This window comes from Castor canadensis, chromosome 10 (genome assembly GCF_047511655.1).
Source record: "Castor canadensis chromosome 10, mCasCan1.hap1v2, whole genome shotgun sequence".
Lineage (NCBI taxonomy): Eukaryota > Metazoa > Chordata > Mammalia > Rodentia > Castoridae > Castor > Castor canadensis.
Genome location: NC_133395.1, coordinates 32,266,893 through 32,286,339, shown reverse-complemented (window position 1 = coordinate 32,286,339; position 19,447 = coordinate 32,266,893). Strand labels below are relative to the sequence as shown.

General features: G+C 36.3%; 1 protein-coding gene across 14 annotated transcripts in view; it reads right to left on the bottom strand.

Moving 5' to 3' along the window:
* Positions 1–4,649: 4,649 nt before the first annotated feature.
* Mycbp2 (MYC binding protein 2) overlaps positions 4,650–19,447 on the bottom strand; it is a 257,047-nt gene continuing 242,249 nt past the window's right edge. For all 14 annotated transcript variants that reach the window (XM_074043187.1, XM_074043188.1, XM_074043191.1 and 11 more), the window contains 9 exons: positions 18,939–19,067; positions 18,480–18,612; positions 16,829–16,932; positions 15,907–16,095; positions 15,135–15,242; positions 13,761–13,970; positions 11,094–11,201; positions 10,303–10,468; positions 4,650–5,472 (listed from right to left, as the gene is read on the bottom strand). In XM_074043187.1, coding sequence (XP_073899288.1) covers positions 5,357–5,472; positions 10,303–10,468; positions 11,094–11,201; positions 13,761–13,970; positions 15,135–15,242; positions 15,907–16,095; positions 16,829–16,932; positions 18,480–18,612; positions 18,939–19,067 — 1,263 coding nt within the window. In that variant the 3' untranslated portion in view covers positions 4,650–5,356. The remainder of the gene's footprint in view (positions 5,473–10,302; positions 10,469–11,093; positions 11,202–13,760; positions 13,971–15,134; positions 15,243–15,906; positions 16,096–16,828; positions 16,933–18,479; positions 18,613–18,938; positions 19,068–19,447) is intronic.

Genomic DNA, 19,447 nt, shown 5'->3' with positions numbered 1-19,447 from the left:
GAACAGGTCCTGCCTAGGGGGAAGGGGGGAGATGGGAGGAGGAGGAGGTGGGGAGGGTGTAGGAGGGTAAATACTGTGCAAATAATGTGTACACATGTATGTAAAGAGAAAACTGAGACCTGTTGAAACTATTCCAGGAGTGGGGGGAGGGAAGATAAAGGAGAATGGTGGAGGGGGTGAATTCAAGTATGATACATTTGATATATTGTAAGAAATCTGTAAATGCCACAATGTACCCCCACCCAGTACAATAATAAAAAATTACATTCATGGGAGTAAGCAGTTCTGGTGTGTAATTACACAGTAGTGTGACTTTAGGTAACAATAATATATGGTATATTCTAAAAAGCCAGAAGGATTTTGAATGTTTTCAACATAAAGAAATTGTAAATGTTTGAGGAATTAGACATAATTAACCTGACTTAAACACTGTACAATGTATACATCTATCAAAAAATCATGTTACCCCACTAATAAATACAATTTTTGTTTTATGTAAACATAAAAAAATCCAATGAAGAATGATAAAATCAAACAGTCAAGAATGATATTCTAGGCCAGCACTGTTCATTAGAAATATATGCAAGGCACATATGTAATTAAAAATTTCTAGAAACCATATTTTAAAAAAGTTAGTTAGATAGAACATGTACTAACTTAAAAAAGTTAGATAGAACATTGTACATGTTTTATTATGTTTTATTACATGTTTTATTATGTTACTTAACCCAGTACATCCAAAATATTATTTCATCTGTAAGCAATATAAAAAGTTATTAAGCTAGTTTCCATTCTTTTTCTCTGTGAGACTCAGTTTCTTCATCTTCAAAGGACTAATAATTGTTCATACATAGGTTTGTGGAAGGTGAAAATATAATAATGCATTTGAAGCTCCTGTAAGAAATTAACCAAAGATTTAGTGGCTTAAAACAACTTAAATTGAGTTTTGCACTGTTTTGGAAATCAGAAATACAAAATGGGTTGAAATCAAGGTGTTGGCAGAGAGGCATTCCTTCTGGAGACATATGCGAGAACCTGTGTTTCCTTGCCTTTTCCAGCTTCTGCATTCTTTGGCACCTGGCCCTTTCCTCCATCTTCAAAGCCAACAGTGTAGCATTTTCGTCACTCTAACCTCTGATTCTGTCTGTCTGTGACTCTGACCCTGTTGCCTCTTTTTTCCAATATTGGGACCCATTGATTATGCTGAGCCCACTGGATTAATCCAGTCTAATCTCATCTCAAGGTCTGTGTCCTTAATCACAGCTGCAAAATCTTTTTTTGCTAGAGAAGGTAACATCTTCATATACCCTAAATATTAAGACACGAAAAGACTGGGGAGTTGTTAATCTGTCAGCCACATCTATGATTTAGCACCATGCTTTGTCACTAAAGCACTTAATAAACGTGTCTGTCTTATTATAAAACTTTGGTTGTCAGTTTTTTAGTAACATTGTACTATTTGTGTGTTCCTGTGTTTGTGCTCTGTCTCATCCCCAGCACCTAGCAAAGTGCAATGCACATATTAACTAAGTCACACAGATCATTCATCCACCTTCTAAAGGGAAGTCATGGTTACCAAGCAGCTGGGAACACAGTTCCCGCCCTCATCAGAGTGTACTGTCAAGTGCACACTTAGACAGGTGCTCAAATATTTATTAAATGAACAAATGAAGCAAAACAGCTCACTTACACCTTTTCACGAAACATCATACTGAAGTATGGTTCTTATCCTACACTCTCCCTGGAGTGCTCTTCCTGTTTTTGCTTGTCAAAACTTACCCGTTTCAAGACTCCACTTGCATTCACTTTGAGGAAATGGAATGTTGTTACTGAACATGTTTTTACCCTGTTTGGTTGGCTAGCAAACTTACTGTGAAGTTGGTGGCTTGTTCTTTAACAACTATATGACTACAGTTACTCACTGGACATTGATCTCCAAACTTGAATTGCTGTCACAATTTCTCTTCATGGTGACTTCCTCCAGAATGGATCTTTTAATAGTATAGCTGTTTTTGTGTTCCACCTTCAGTCATTTGTGAAGTCAATCGACCATGAGGACACCATTTAAAATGTATTGTCCTCCTCTGTTCAGGCCCTCTAAGAAGCAGATGCCACGATGAAGTGAGAAGTGTAGGAGTGTGTTTGGGAGTAAAGCCAGTGCAAGTTAGGGCCTAAGGGAGCCTGAGCAGGCTGTAGTGCACCTTAGCATCTATGGAAGGACAAGGGAGAATGAAAGCTTGGGTAGGAAAAGCCTGAACGCAGTGCGGTTCTAAGCAGGTCTTGGCCAGCTTGAGTTCCCAGTGCAAAGACTGTCCATAAAGGTCAGTCTGTGTGCTTGGGCAGAAATAGCCAGACCTAGAAATGACAGCTGTGTCTGTCATTGGCTAGGCTGACCTGGCTGTGTGGCTTTCTACCAAATGCTGGATGGGTGCTGCAGGTGCTTTAGGTGGAGGCTGTTGTGGAACTGGAGCCACACCCCTTCCAACTAAACTGGAGGGAAGGGGTGTGGCTCCTGGAGCCAAACAGTGCCCTGTCCCTTTGCAACACTGCCCATATTACAAGAGTCTAGTTACTATTCCATACCCCTTTCACAGAACCATCAGTAATGTAATAGTAATAGCACCACGTGGCAGAAATGGCTTGGGCTTGTATCTTGGCATTTTTTTTTCAGGCAAATACAGTAGGAATCTAGTGCAAATCATTTTAACTTCTCTACACAGCTAAATGAGATCAGTAATGCTTCACTCCCGGAGTTGCTGGAAGACCAAATAAAATATCGCTTGCCTTGCCTGCAATTTAGGAGATATGGAGTAAGTGTTTCCTCCTTTTCTCTTCTCTCGTGAATAATATTTTATTGTGGGATAAAGCACTTTTGTAAATACTGTGCATTTGATTTGGATTTGGCATCATTTCTTAGGCGCAATATGGTGACAAAGTGGGCAGGGAGAGATGTTAAGGCTAAAAACTGAAAAAGAAGGCTAAGTGAAATGAGTACTGCATGCATTTTTGTCAATAAGCTTGATAGAATAGGGCAATTTTAAGCCTAAGTAATCTACCCAGAAAGCTGTTTCAGAAGAATGGCTTTACTTAGGCCTGAAAATATCAGGAAAAGTCTGTTTTTTTCCCCAGAAAGATTCACTCATCCCCGTCATTGTGATTCTGGTTTCTTTCCTGTGCAGTATACTGCACACAGAATGTAATTTTGATTCCTTTCCTGTGCAGTATACTATATAGAGAATTTAAAGGACTGTCTTTGTGCAAGGATGTTTGAGCCAGATGCCTGCCACAGCCATAACCATTTTGCCCTGTCACAATTTATTCATAAAATGTTAGGGATCACATGATTACAGATGGCTTCTTCTTAAATAAAGGTAAGCATCCTCACTGTGAGCAAACATTATACAGCTTTGTCGCTTCTCTCCATCATTACTGGAATATTAACCTGAGACAGCTCATTCTGGGCAGGCATCTCAATAGTTTTGTTTCTTTTCCATAATTCACATACCAGAGCTGATCAATTTGTCAGCAAAGCTAGTGGATACAAGATGATACTTCTACTTCTTAAGTCTCCATAAAGTCTTCCATAAAGTCTCAAAATTAGTTTCATTCCTGTGGGCTGGGAGTTTAAAGTCAAATATAATTACAATGGTCTCACCACATTCTCCTCTTGTTTTCCTGGGGTTAGCTTTAGCCTCTGTTCCTGCTTTGTTTCCTGGATGTTAAGTCAACTGTAATCCTGTAGTCCGTTCAGCTACTCACTGTTCTCTGATCACATTCTAGATTTTTCTACCTATATGCTTTTTTCCCCATGCAATTTTCAACATCTCTGTTCCTTGAAATGTTATTTATTCTTCAAAATGCAGTCAAATGGCCTACTGGCTGCCACCCTCCAAAGTGTAAGAACGACAAACCAATAATGATTTTTCCTAAATCCTGAAGCATTTGGCTTGGATGTTTTTATGAAATTTAGTAGAATATTTTGTAAAATCTGTGCTCAGATTTGACCTTCTCTTTACATATTTTAAGTTCCTTTAAAGCAGATTGCTTTAAACTTGTCACGAGCTTAGCACAAATGCCATTAAATTTGCCAACACTTTCTATATTGGTAAATTATTCTTTATCTTTCCAACAGCAGAGATTTAAAATAAAACAGGTCAAAACTTGTGCTAGTCTCATGAAAAAAATATGTTCTAATTTATGATGAATTTTTGTAATTCTGTAATTTGGCAATTTCATGACTCAAATGTAAAGAAAAAGAAAGAAAAAATAAAACTAACTAAACACACTACAGTGTATAGAAGATAAGAAAAAGACTAGTCACTTTGTTTTATAATAGTCAAAAAGTTCCTGATTAGGAAGACTGAAGTTGATTGATTGCTCAAGTGTTTTCTTTTGTCTTTGGCATATGTCTGCTTATGAAAAGACACACCTAAACACACCTAGGTTTTCTTAATCTTCTATGCAGTGTTTAAGATTCCAATGTTGTGCTGCATTACTACTCTAATTTTCTGTAATAGTTATGAAGGTTATGATTGTGCTAGTGAATTTCTTTCCAAAAAATCTTTAATGGATTCTAAAGATTTTAAATCTTGTTTCTCAAATAAATAAATAGATAAATTTTGTTCCTCAAACACCACCTTACACAAATGTTACTTTATCACTGTATAAAAATGTACAGTGGTTTTATTGACATGTACATTCCAATATGTTTACAGCTGCAAGATAATGAGGCACACTCAGTATTGCACTTCATTAAAATTTCAGGCTCAAACTTAACCTAGAAGTTTAAATGAAACTGCATTTGTAATTTAGTAATTCTTATACAGGACAAACATTGATATTTATATACAGTGTGATACTTATTACATTTATATGCCATCCTAACACAATTTTTTTTAAATAACAGTCTAGGAAATAAACCAGAATATTCTTATTTTATCCCCTCCCGTGATGCAATTGTACAGGATTACAAAAAGGCAGTATACAATAAACAATGACTATTTTTCTTTTTTGCTTGAAAGCCAGCATCATTCGTAGTCCAGGATATGGTGATTCCTTTATGTCAATTATCTATAAATGTCCAATGCTTCACAGGCCAATGACGGTAATGGCCACATGCAAACACCTCACAAGTTTGATGTCTTGGTTCAAAGAAGATAAACCAAAATAATGTGGAAATTTTTCATTAGCAAGAATTATGTACACGGTATTTGGCATTCTTCTTGCACTATGAATGGTTCATTTTCATGGATGTAAAAATGGTCCCATTGTTATCTTGAGCAGAGTTTAAACTTCATTGCATCCGCTTGGTGGATGAAAGCAACTTTCCTCTCTGTTGACAAAGGGTCTGAATGTTCTAAAAAGTGTGTGCATTTCTGCATACCCCACAGCCCAGAGCAAACTCTTCCCCAGTGGGAGGATGAACAACATGGAGTGGACATTCTGCTCCTTCTAACTGTTTGCCTTTGGGGCCTATAGAAATAGAAATTACTGATAAATGAGATTCAAAGAAATAACATGACCATGGTTACATAAATATAAAACTAAAAATTATTTTCCTTCTATCACAAGTAAAACTGTTCACCATATATGTGTATATATATTATAAAATACAGAAAGTAACATGGTCCCTTACCCTCAGAATCCTGACTAGAGAGAAACAGTAAGAGCCACAGATCTTTTCTATTAATAGATGAATTAGATCTATCATTTTAAAGCAAAGAGCAGTAAGTAAGAATGGTCACAAAAATCCTTTAATTTAATCTAGTAGAAAATTATTCTGGAAACTTTTATATAGGAGCTTTTTCAACAGGTAAAAACAGTGAGTATAAATAAGCCATGTTACATGTCTTCTTTCACTGAGTGGAAAGTGCACATTGCAAAAGACTTGACTACTGGAGTTAATATTTTTTTACTTTTTTTGTGGGTTTGAACTCAGGGCTTCCCACTTGCAAAGCAGGTGCTCTACCTCTTGAATCACACCTCCAGTCCATTTTGCTCTGGTTATTTTGGAGACGGGGCCTTGAGAACTATTTGCCTGGGCTGGCCTTGAACACTGATCTTCTAAATCTCAGTCTCCCAAGTAGCTAGGATTGTAGGAATGAGACACCAGCGCCCAGTTGACTTTTGGAGTTATTTAAAAACTCTCTGAAGGAAGATTAGTAGGGAAGTGAAAATTCATCAGCTTAAAATATGAACTTAAAAATAACATAAAATACCAAAATGTGGAAGCAACATTTTAGGGAAGATAAAAATGTAAAAAAACCCTGTACTTCTTTACTTTTCAGAAGGGATTTGTCATGCCTGTGTGCTTCATGCATGTGTGTCCCATCATTTAAAAAGTATCCTCAGCGTCACTGTAAGTGAAGAGTAGCATCCCAGTGTCAGGGCTGCAGGCTGTGCTCCCATGTGCATGCTCCCATCGAACAGCAGCAGGAGCTATGGGAGCTCTGTGTTACTTCCCGACTGCCAGTTTTCAAAAGAATACACACAAATTCTAATTTTGCTTGAGAGCAAAATATCATGAGATTGGGTGGAATGAATTTATTCACATCAATGGGGAATGAAATCTCACTCAATTTTACCTCTTCTGGCTTTAAAGTCTTCTCTGCTGTAAAGAAGGAAAAATTGAGGGGTAAAAGGCTAGTGTTTATGAAGCTGTTAGCCTGGTGTTGTATAAATACCCAATTATCACTGGATAATAACAAACTGAGGCCTGAGCTGGAGGAATATGGTCCACTCCATACAAGAGCGAGACCAAAGTGTGGAGGCAGCTAGTCTCATAAAGAGAGCTCTGCTGCAGGTTGGAGCCATCGGCATGAGAGCCCCAGTGGTGCTGCTTCCAACAAATGCATCCCCAAGGGTTCAACAGGGAGGTCATTTGCTGGCAAGCAAGTGAAGTACGCTCATCACAAATTAGAAAATAGATCAGCTCTCCCAAGCCAAACCATCCTGCCCCCCCACCAAGGGCGTATTCACATCGGTAACAACACCATCTGTGGCGGCTCTTGCAAACTGCAAGCCTCAGGAAAAAAACACAGTCAGATTTTCCAGAGTGTCTGACCGATGAATGGTGATGCAAAGGTTAATGGAATACAGAGATGAATATCGTATGACCCCTAGATTCAAGGAGTTCATAATTAACATAATGGTAAGAAATAATAATAATAGGCTGGGCACAGTGGCTCACACTTGTAATTCCAGCTACTTGGGAGGTGGACATTGGGAGGATTGCATTTTCAGGCCAACCTCAGGGAGAAAAAGTTAGTGAGACCCCCATATCAACAAACAAGGTGGATACAGTGGTGTACATCTATAATAGGCTATTCAGATGGCACAGACAGGAGGACTATGGTTCAAGGCCAGCTCTGGGCAAAAAGTGCGAGACCCTATCTGAAAAATAACTAAAGTAAAAAGTGGCTGGGGGTGTGGCTCAAGTGGTAGAGCACCTGCCAAGCAAGCAGATGGTCCTGAGTTTAAACCTAGTACCAGCAAAAAGAAAAAAAGAAAAATAATGAATAGTAAAAATAAAAACAAAACAAACACACCTATAAATACCTGAGTGCTTACTACTGAGACTATGGACATTACCTTTTATAAAGGTTTTTATCAACCTTTTAATCCTCTGATGGTCACAGGAATCCAAATCCGTGCCACTTTGCAGATAAATTGAGGCAAAATTAACTTAATTTTCCTGATTCTTAGACGGCTTATCTTAGGATAGGCACAGCCATATCTAGCTTACAGGGTGTCATGAAGATTAAATAGAATGAGGTATTATGCTGTACTCTGAATGCTCTTGTGGCCCCAAATTCCTGTGTGGAAACCTAATCAGCAATGTGATGTCAGGAGGGTGGGCACGAAGAAGATTAGTGCTCCTGCAGTGCCCCTTCCTTCATGTGAGGACACGGCAAGAACCAGAGCTGTGAGGACATCTATTATTAATATACTATGAGGCCATGTCAGCCCAAAAACATTACGGTAATCTACTTCGGTTTCCTAGTCTCTATTTTGTCCTCATGCATATACTGAAGAATATATGGTGACTTAAGAGTGGTGAGAGAATTGATCCTTTTGTCCTTCTGAGTAAACCACACAGGGTCATCTTCCCTACTGACATCATCATGGGTTCTCCTAATACTATTACAGTTCTCTAGATGAATGGATGATTTAGAGGAGAGTGTGAGGCTAGGAGGCCAAATCTCAACCTAAGTCTACGGTCTTAGGTCAGTTAATTTCTCTAGGCCTGAATTTCACATTTGTGAATATGAAGGTAATACCATCTACCTTGTAGATTATAAAAACTGTGTGAGAAAATACATGTGAAAACGCCCAGGATCATTATTAGCTCCTTCCTTCTGCGGCTCCCTCATGCGACTCCCAGTTGTTTAAAGGAATAGTCCCCACTGTGCCTGACTTGATTGTGGGAATGCATATGGACCCTTGGCCTGATGCTTCATCTCTCAGCTACTGTCCCCCTCACTACTACTGTGTTCTCTGGAATACTTGTTTCTCTACTAACTTATTATTTGTAACATTTTTTTGTTTTAACAGAAGAAACTTTCTTCCATTAGTAAAATTTGTTGGATTTTTCTGATGAGAGTACTTGCCTCTAAACTTTCTCAACTGGAAGCTAGTTGTCTGCTTCCAGTGATAAGGCTAGAAAGCATTACTGACTTTCTTCTGGTTCCCATTTATTTCCAGACCATGATCTACAACTTTCATTTAATAATCTGCCTTCCCTTGGAAGTCAAATCATTTTGAATACTGCCTGCTATTTGCTTCTTCACCTTCTGACTTTTGCTTACTGCCATGTCGTTCTAATTGTGGCTCCCCTTTCTCTTCTGGCCGTTACCCTGAAACCCTGGCCTCACATTGTTCTGAATTTGTCTCTTTCAAAGCCTGCTACTTCTACCTTAAAAAAAAAAATGAGGTGATCAGTATAATTTTTATATGACACAAAGGAATGGCAAAAGTAGCCACACTTAAAAAAACTCCCTACCTATCTTTAATTTTAAATAGGTAACACATTTTACAGAATTTAAAAATCAAAATATTAAAAAATTATTTGTAATCAGAAGTCATCTCCTTACTCCCATCTCTACCATCTTAACCTTATTTTCCTCAGTAATCTATTTTGTTTCTTGTGTATTTTTCCAGTGTTTCTTTATGCAAATCTAAGCAAATCAGAACATATCCTCCTTTTCCCTTTCTTACAAAGGCAGCATAGTATATATACACCGAGCTGTAATTTTTTTAAAAATTTATTCTACTCTCCTAGACCTCTTTCCATTATCAGTGCAAAGAATTCCTTTTTAATGATGCACAGTACTTAGCAATGACCATTCCCCTAGGGTATATTAGTATTGTTTACACATTTTTATTATAACCAATGCTGCAATGAATAACCCTTTTTTATTTTCATCACATGGGCAGAATGGGACTACTGAGAGTAGATGCACTGGTATGTCTGATGGACACCATGACACTGCTTTCCAGGGGGGCCACCCACTTGTACATTGATAAGCCATGGATGAAGGATGTGCTGCTCAGCATATACCATGTTATGGGGTCTTATATTTTAATTGCAAATACAGCTCATGTACAATTATTTTTTTACATTTATCATTTGTTCCTCTTTCACTTCCAGGAAGCCTAGCATCATTCTACATTACTGTGATTATCAGCCTCGCAACCAATTTTTTTCCGGATTCCTTTGGGACATATAATATATATTTTTTTTTTGGCATGCCCTTCACGACAATTGTTTCTCCCAAATTCTTTCTTCAGTGCCAATTTACTTATTATTTGTAGCATTTTTGTTTTAACAAAACAAAATTCCTCAATTCTCTTGGCTTTCTGATACTCACTATGTGGCCAGTTGTCAGACATTCTAGATAAATCACTTGTCTATTTATGGTGAATGATTCAGGCTTCTTAAAAAAAAAATCACAAAATCCTTGTATATTAATTTAGAATATCAAATCACATGGCTCTTTTGTGCTGAACAGGAATTTTTTTTTTACTAATTCTTGGTAGACCTTCATTCCCATTCCCCAAGAGATCTGCTCTGTTACAGCTCCTCAATTGTCAATTATCATTGAGCTCCTCAATGACCTCAATTGTCTGCTTCATTGAGAAGGTTACAACCTTATGAGGGTCGAAGTACTTATTCCTCTTGGCAGTTTAGGCTAGTTTGAATTGGGTTTCCATCACTTCAAACAGAGTTCTCACATGATTATTAAATAACACTATAGATACCACGCAGATAACAAGTGTGATTTTATAATAATGAAAGCATACCTGCAGGACAGTGTGGGAGTTCTTCCTTAGGAATGCTAGTCATTCTTTGAAAATCATCATGACAAGCATTACAGAAATGGGTTGTTCCAAAACAGAAAAAGACAGCCACTGAACAGCAGTAGCGACATTTATATTCCAAAAAGTCTGTTCCATGTTTGGGACACATCTATAGCAAAAGAAGAGACAGACACAAGATTATAGTGAGACTATTTCAACTATACTTGAGATAGTCATATACATAGTTCATTAGTTCACACTTTGAGAGTATATGTAGTTCTGAAAATTGATGAAAAAACTGGTGATATATGTGTTAAAATTAATTAATAAATATGTAGCTTTGCTAAAAGGTCTGGACAAAGCCCCAAGTCCTAATACCATCTGCAATACAATTACCTGATTTAATATGCAAACTACTCAATTTCTTGTGAATGTTTACTAGCCTGTGAAACTGAAAAATTAATAATATTTTATCCATTTCCCAATCTCATAGGTGTACTGTACTGAAGAGGGGAAAATTTAAAAGTTTGACTGCAGGTATAAGAAAATGAAATATGTAAAGTTATTCCTTATTTAAATCTGGTGATAATTTCATGGAACAAAAATTATAAAATGAAAGTATCACCCAAAAGAAATAATTCATATAAAACAATTTGGAGAATTATATAATGTTGTGTAAATATGAGACAACACTGGGAGGGAAGCCTGGCTTATTGGTTATAATATTATTTTAAAAAGAGAATTCTGATTTTTCAAAGCTGTCCTTTCTAATAAAATGTGTTTTTTTTACCCACCTGAGCCCTGGACACATCAGAACAGGCACCACAGATGAGCTCTCTGGGATCATAATCATCCCCTTGTCCAGCCTCAGCATCACAGCGAGCTTCACCACCAAAATATGCCTATGAGAGACCATATTTAGATGAAAATTTCAGATGGGAAAAAGGAGAACTCTAGGGTGGGAGATACAGCATGGGTGCAGTGAAAATCAGATCATAAGGTCTCAGAAATACTATCACTTATTAGCCACTCCCTTGCAATGCCAGGTGTATGGATGCCCATATTATCAACTGTAGGGTGGATCAGGGCAAAAATAGAACTATCTCAATTCTGGAATGGAGTCATGCTTTCAGTGTAGAGTTCAAACACTGTACTCTCAAAGAAGACAAGAGAATGTATAATATTTCAGATTTTTACCAAAAATAAGATACTAAGTAGTCAATAGAAACTATACTTTTTCAGGGCAGAGTTTGAATCATTTTTCTCATTTTGAAATATTAAACAACACAATTCCTTCCTACTGCCTCAAAAATATACTATAAGTTCCTAAATTATAATACTGTAGAACAAAAGTATGCCTAACATTATTATTAGTAAAAAATTGTAATTCCGAGTCTATTGGGAAAGAAAAGAAACCCTAATTTTAAGCATCTTCTGATCATATACACAGTTTTTAAACAGAAAGAAAATTTGGCAATTCTAGTCAAAATACTACTCAAAAAGCAACTCCAGAAACTTAATGGTCTCTAGTATGGACACTTGAATAAACAAAATTATCATGATGGATGATTTATTTATATTTGCTCTGGGCACAAAATAAATGAGGCCAAGAAATTGGGACAATTTGCATGCACATTATGTCCATAGTCAAAAAGCAGAGTCAAAACTGGGAATAAACAAGCTGAGTCAATATGAATCTATTATCTGTACTAGAAAAACAGGTCAAAAGACAGGCTTCACTGACACACAGGTTATAAACAGTCATCTACCACCTAAATCTGGCCCTATAAGTACTTCAATTTATCCTGGGGCCTATTTGCTTTATTCTATCTGTTTTACTTTTTGATATCCTCTGCTTGGCTTCTTAAACAGTTGACTGCTACTTCTGTGGTAGCACAATATTCATTTTTGATGTTTGGCACAATAAACATGCAGAAACAGTATTTTACTATTTGTTTCACAAATGTACACCGTCGGTTTTTTCCCTGCATATATGTATATTTGTCTGTCTTTCTGGCTATCATCTATGTATTTAGCTCTCCATTCATTATGTGCATTTTCTTTTTGTCATATAGCAGATCTATGCAACTTTTATTCAGTTATTCATTCCAAGAGCCAAGCAGCAGAGACAGAAAAATGAGAAATACAGTCTTAGTCTTCATATACCTTATGTAACTTCATGTACCAAGTTGGGCAGAGAGACAAGTGAACCTGTATTAATACAGCAGGTTGAGCACTACAATGAATGCATGTAAGACAACAAAATGATGGTGGGTGGGGAGGTGTGGGCACATTAAAAAGGAGGTGAAACTTGAGCTGAATCCTAAAGATTTGGCCACACACGAGTGTGTGTGTATGAGAATGGGGGTGATGGTAGGAGTAAAATGTGTGGTAAGAAGTAGGGAACATTCCTGAAGAGAAGCAGCCTGTGCAATGGACAGAGGCATCAGTGAGTGAGCAAACATGGCTGAGTTTGGGGAAATGTAAACTGTCCAGTATGTTGCTGCACAGAGTGTAAATGGTAATACACTGAGGGATGAGACTGGAGAGATTGACAGGGATACAAGGTTATAAACAGAACAATAGTTAGATTTGCGATCTAGAAATATTTTTCTACTAGTGGCAGTGTGTGTAATGTATGGAATGGGGTCTTGGGGATGCCACAGATGAGCTCAGTAAGAAAGCTACAAAAGAAAATAATTAGGTTTGCTGAAGATATAATAATAAAAAAGACTCAACAGTGATTTGGAGACAGAATTGATAGGGTTTTGTAAATGGATTATAGCTTTAGGGAGTCAAGGTTGACGAATATATTACCAGATAGGTGAACTTTGAAGTATCTGGGAGAACTACCAATGTCTGGTAGGCAGTTGGTTACCTACGTCTAAATCTCAAAATATTTGGAAGGCCATATGGGATAGATGATAGGCAAAGCATGGATGTACCAGAGGTCACCAAAGGTAAGAAGGTATTCTTAGGCAAGAGCTCTGGGAAAAGAAGCATGTATGGGGTAAGTACATGAAAAGGAACTGATATAGGAGTAATAGACAAATTACTGTTTTGGGCACAAAATAGTAAATTACACAAAGGAAAGGGGACATCAAAAGAGAGCAGAGAGTATTGTTCTGGAAACCAGGGAAGTAATAAGAATTTCAAGAAGGAAATGGTTAACAGAGTGAAGTAAAAGAAATTTATTTTATACCCAACTATACTAGGCAAACGGGAGGTTATTACTAATGGGATGTATCTTTTGTACAGAAATACTATGTTTTAGAAAAAGTTTGTTTAGATTAAAAAACAAAACAAATTAACTCAGTAATTTCAACTTGAAGCACTGTACCAATGTTTCTCATTTTTAAGTTTAAGATGTAAGAATATTTAGAAATCACTATGCAATTCAACTCTTTAATCATATAGATGATCTCTAGTTCTTAAAACTTTCAGTATAATATACAGCATACCTTTCTGCATTTGTAGCAAACATAATATGCATATCTATTCATGGCATAGCCAGCTGGATCATTGTAAAACCTCACACCAGGAGTTGTAATAGCTTCACTCTTATGCAGACCTTCATATTCCAATCTCATCAAGGCTTTTCTTCTGACATCTTCATAGAGTTCTTTTATTGGATCAAGCAGGTCTTTTAATACTATATGATTAATTTTGTTCTGAAATAAGAAAAGAACATTCTTTAACAGAATCATTTATTAATTAATTCAATGAACATTTAGTGTGTGTCCAAGAGCCAAGCATGTGTCAGGAGTAACCAGTCAGTAAACATGTTCTGTATAAAACACTATTTATAATCCTGCAAAGTCCAAATTCCCAAAAGCAGGGAAAACAGAGACAAATGGCACTCAATGCATGAAAATTCTCTATTTCTAACTTTACATTTCCTGAGTCTGAAATATATCTCTTGCTGCCTTAACCACTCTGGGAATAAAGGTTTCCTTAACACCAAAAATATGACACACTTATTTTGGGGTGTGGGTTTTCAGTCGTTGGTAGTATGTCAGGTGGTCAAGGTAAGTAGGTATTTTCTATACCACTTTCAGGCACCTATTTTCAGGTTCCTAAATGTGGCTTTTCTCTGTGGCACCTAATGTGACTTCTCTAAGAGGGGAAAACAAAATATACTGTAATTGTTTTGAATAGCTCTCAATCTACACAACAATGCTAACTCTCTTCATGTTAAACACTTTTAAAGTAAAAAGACTAAAAAAAAAAAAACAAAACAGAAAGAACTTCACAGAACGAAAAGGAGTAAAGAATTAATAGGGAAAACACTGTTTCATTTTTTAACAAGAGTATATTACTAATTATTATTAGCTTACAAAACAACTTTCTACTTTGCTTACTCCTTTTGTAGAAATATGTTCAGTACCAAGAATTTTCTTCTTGTTTTAACTAACTCCAAAATAATCTCTACTGGCATTAATGGTCAAGATTTTGCTTTTAATAACAGGGACTAGAGAGCCCATTTTCTTTTCGGTAGTTACCCATGGCCATGTCAGATGATATAACTCTTAGGAGGTCTGAAAACAATACATACATCATTAATGCATAATGATGTTTAAATGAATCTTATCATGCAGTATGTTTAATTCAACTTAGCAAGCTTTTAACTGACAGCAACTGTTTTTGTAATGTATTATAGCAGCTAGAGACACTTTAAAATATTCTCAGATACCACCTAGATAAGGAAGGCAGAAACTGATGGGGGCTGTTGGTGGAAAGCAAGCAGGAAAGGATACCAAGAGATTCTGATGCCCGTTTATTTTGAGAGATGAAAAGAAATAGAAGGTAGGTAATTTCAATTTTTTTTCCCACACCTTGCAAATGGGACAAGATATAAATCCAAATGTTATCCTTGGACCAAGCCATCTGTTTTCCAATACTCGTCGACAGCACTGTAAGTGGAATACGTGACTGCAGTCCAGCTTAAAAAACAAATGAGAAGGACATAAGCAAACACAGTGATGAGAAACATTTGAGTAACTGGGAAACTACTCAATGTAAGATGCAGAATAAAATCACAAAATAGAATATAATGAAATTTCAGCACTTCTTTCTTATGCATGGGACATTATTAACTAGGCCTCCAGCTTGTCCAGTTTTTACCATTTATTTATTAATGCCCCATATATAAAAGCTATTTATAAAGTAAGCTGGGTTAGGGAGAAACATAAAAGTATTCAGTTTTTGTCTTTCATGGTAGAAACTGCTGACTTAAAGATTTTTTTGGAGACTATTTATTATCTTAGAATCAATCATGAAGACTGAAAATACACATAAATAATGGTTAAAAAGTTAAAAAAACTTATTTACCAAATACATTAGTAAATTATCTTATGAAGTATGTATAGATCAATTACATAATGCTATAAAATATTCTGCATTTCAGAAATTAAGAGATCAGCTACTTGAGAATCTAATAATCTCCCCCTTCTGAACATTTTATACATCCTTTTGATTATACGGGCTCACACAAATCACAAATTGAAGTTAATAGGACAGTTTTGCCCAGTGATTTCAATCATCTTTTTATCTGAGAACTGTATTTCTCCACATTGAAGTCTAGACACATTTAAAACCGGAGACAACCTGAATGGCTGGTGCTGCCGAGAGGGCTTCAGTGAAACATATCATGCACATGTCATCGGCATCTTGCTTCAGCGTTGTGGCATTTTTATCACAGCCGTGCAAACAGGGCAAACAATGTTCTTCATTTTTAACACCTCCACATGCATGGCCACAAGGGTGTGTCTTACTACAGGCTATCTTAGCATATTCCTATTAAAGAAGAATTATAATAGTATACAATGACCAAAAAGGGCACATATCCTGGTAATTATGCCTTATGTGTTAATTTTCCAAGATTTCTTTCCAACACGAAACACATATTAGAGCAAAGTAACAATTATTTGTATTCTTTGCTTAAATATAAACTAGGATTATTAACAAGAGTCTGTTTTTCTTTTAATGTCATTTAAAAAATTTCACTCCATGTAAAAGAAATGCTGATAATATGTCATCATGTATAGTCATGAAGCAAAAAGTTCTTATTGTATGTAACCTCCCAATCACCACCCCTCACCAAAATAGGGGTCGAAACAAAGGCAAAATAAAAAAATCCAAAAAAACCCCCAGATATTGCTATCTGAGCATTATCTAAATACTTATTAAATGGCTGAAAAACTAAAAATATTTGGATAGCATAGAGTCTGTGTATATAAGATGCTAGAAATTTATTTTAGGGAAATAAAAAAGCAAATGAAATTTACTCCATAGATATTTTAACTATTTCTAGGACAAAATTAAACATTAAATACTTATGAACATGGTAGGTGTGAAGCACCAAAAGTCTGGCTTGGGCTTGAGAGCCTTGTTTGATCCATTCTCTGGATTTGACAAGCAACACCTGACAAAGTAAAAGTGGACTGAGGCTGACCTCTAACTCCTGTTTATGTGAAATGAGAATATATGCTCTTCCTCCCTGGGATGGCCTGACTCTCTATATACGCACCTGGCAGTCTGCATCAGAACAAACACTGCCAACAGCAGATAGCTCCGTTCCATTCCTGGACCCACAGAAGCGACATGCTTCTGAGCTACTTGTGGTAGGTTTGCCTAGGTTCAAGCAGAAAAAGGAAAATACTCCTTAAGGACATGCTTTCTATATATTCTAATATGACTAGTTTTAAAAACACAAATCAGGGCTGGCTCAAATGGCAGAGCGCCTGCCTAGCAAGTGCAAAGCCCTGAGTTCATTCAAACCCCAGTCCCACCAAAATCAAAACAGATTTGTATCAGTTGCCAACACTGGAAAATTAGTCAAGGGGTGTAAGTTGCTCCAATTATAAAGAAAATAATTACAAAAAGGGAAAAGAAACTAAAGACGTATCTGAAGCCAAATAAACTCTTGACTGGGTTATGTTCTTAGTAAAGGAAACAGATTAGACAGCTAGTCAAGCTAGCCGACTGGGCAGATGTGGCAAACGCCTCACTCCAAATGCACAATACCAGATAAACACAACTAAGAAATAATAAACTAAAATACCTGGAATAAAAGGGAGTGCCTAAGTATTTTTATATGATAACAAAATTTATACAGCAGAGGACGAAGTCCATGATCAGAGTATGAAACAAAATATTCTGAATGATTTTCAAAAAAAAATATGCTAAACTGATGATACAAAATAAGATTTCCAAGCTGAACTTAAAAGCCTAAGATTTTTTAAGTTTGTAAATTCAATGAATTGAAAATTATTTTTGTTTTAATTTTTGTTTGTGGCAGCATTGGGATTTGAACACAGGGCCTCATGCTTGCTAGACAGGCACTCTTCCACTTGAGTCACTCTGCCAGCCCTTTTTTTGGGTTGAGTATTTTTGAGATAGGACCTTGATTTTTTGCCTGGGATTCTGTTCTGTATTCCTCTTTAGTTTTTATCCTATCAGGTCTCCACAAGTCTTATGAATCTTAAAATGTTAGCCAACTGAAATTTTAGCTGCATTAATATATTTAATATAGTTTATTTTCTTTATAAGAACTGCTATTATTGACAACTTGTATGACTTTGCCCAACTACACAGTCACATCTACAAAATTCATCCTACTCCCAGTCATAAGCACCCACTTTGAGCTTTATATTTTCTCCATTAGAATTCACATATTCCTTTCTAATCAGCAACACTTTAAGAGAAAATCTTGAAGAATTTTAACTTGATTAATGAATGGCCTTCTATATTACTTTATATTGTACTTCTCATATCATTGGGTTCATTAATTGTGCCTTTGTCATAACGATAACTTACAGCAAACATCTGTAGACGCATATGATGTGTAAAATGCTCAAGGACTAGAATACAATATTGGTCATTATTGTAGCACTAGGTGATATCCAAGACTTCCATGTATTTGATGACTGTAGAACGATTTTAATGACCATCTAATTATAACAACAATAACTGTGATGCTCATCAATGGCAAACCAGGTTAGTCAAGAACACTATTCTAGTAAACATAATTAATGCAGACAGTGGTCAATGCCATAATTAAACATCAGGATATCACTTAAAATCATTCATACCAGATAGATCAGTATCTAGTTTAGTCATAATTTGTAAGCATGGTTCCCCTTTTAAAGGCATGATCCAATCTTTAATTCTCTCTTTACCTGTGTGTTCCCGGAATTCTACCATTGCCTTCATTGTTTTAGAATCTGCTAGTGCCATTAACCAGAACAATTTGGTTCTACCACAACCTTCGTGAAGGTCAACCTTAATAGCTTCTTCTTCTTCTTTGAAGACCTATTGTTTCATTAAAGAAAAGGGAAAATATATGTACTTATCACTCTGAAAGAAGAAGTATGAAATTTATTTAATAATGGCTTTCATTTAAAAAGCACTGTAAGAAGTTCCAGATATTTCCAATTTTTATGAAAGTGAATGTAAGTCTTGAAAAGTTAAGCAACGTGATAAGTTTACAGTTGGTAAGTGAGCCAGCTGGGAACTCAGCCAAGATCACTGAAGTCACAGCCCATTTTTTCCCATTCTTTTCCACATTTACTTTAAAATTCATTAAATGTACTTCATGATCCAGGTCTTGTGCTGGATATAAAGATAGAAATTTTCACCTGTCTTTGGTGAGTTTTGGTTCGACGATGAAGATGAAGGAATCTGTCGCAGTCAGTACATAAATTTCCACAGACGTTGCATAAAATGATAGCTGCAGTTTCACCATCATCATGGTTATCACACATAGGCTACAATAAGACATTTCCACATGCTGCATTAGACTAACAAGAAAGCCCTAGATACTGAAACAAATTTATAACATAACAGGATGATGTTCCAAAGTCTGTTAATGGTTTTAGAACCTGAATGTTAAAGGGAATTATGGCAAGTGTACTGCATTATAAAAATCTCTCAAAACTACTCAGTGATTAATGTGCTATGCAGATGTAGTGATTAATAACATGAGAATGTTTCTCTACTTACTGATTTAATTAAGTATCTTCACATTCTGTATCTAAATATTCTGTATGCTAAATGAGTAAATAACTACTGTTTAAAACTTGAAGACTAGAGTAGATGCACGGCTCAAGCAGTAGAGCACTAGCGTAGCAAGTGTGCGAAGCCCTGA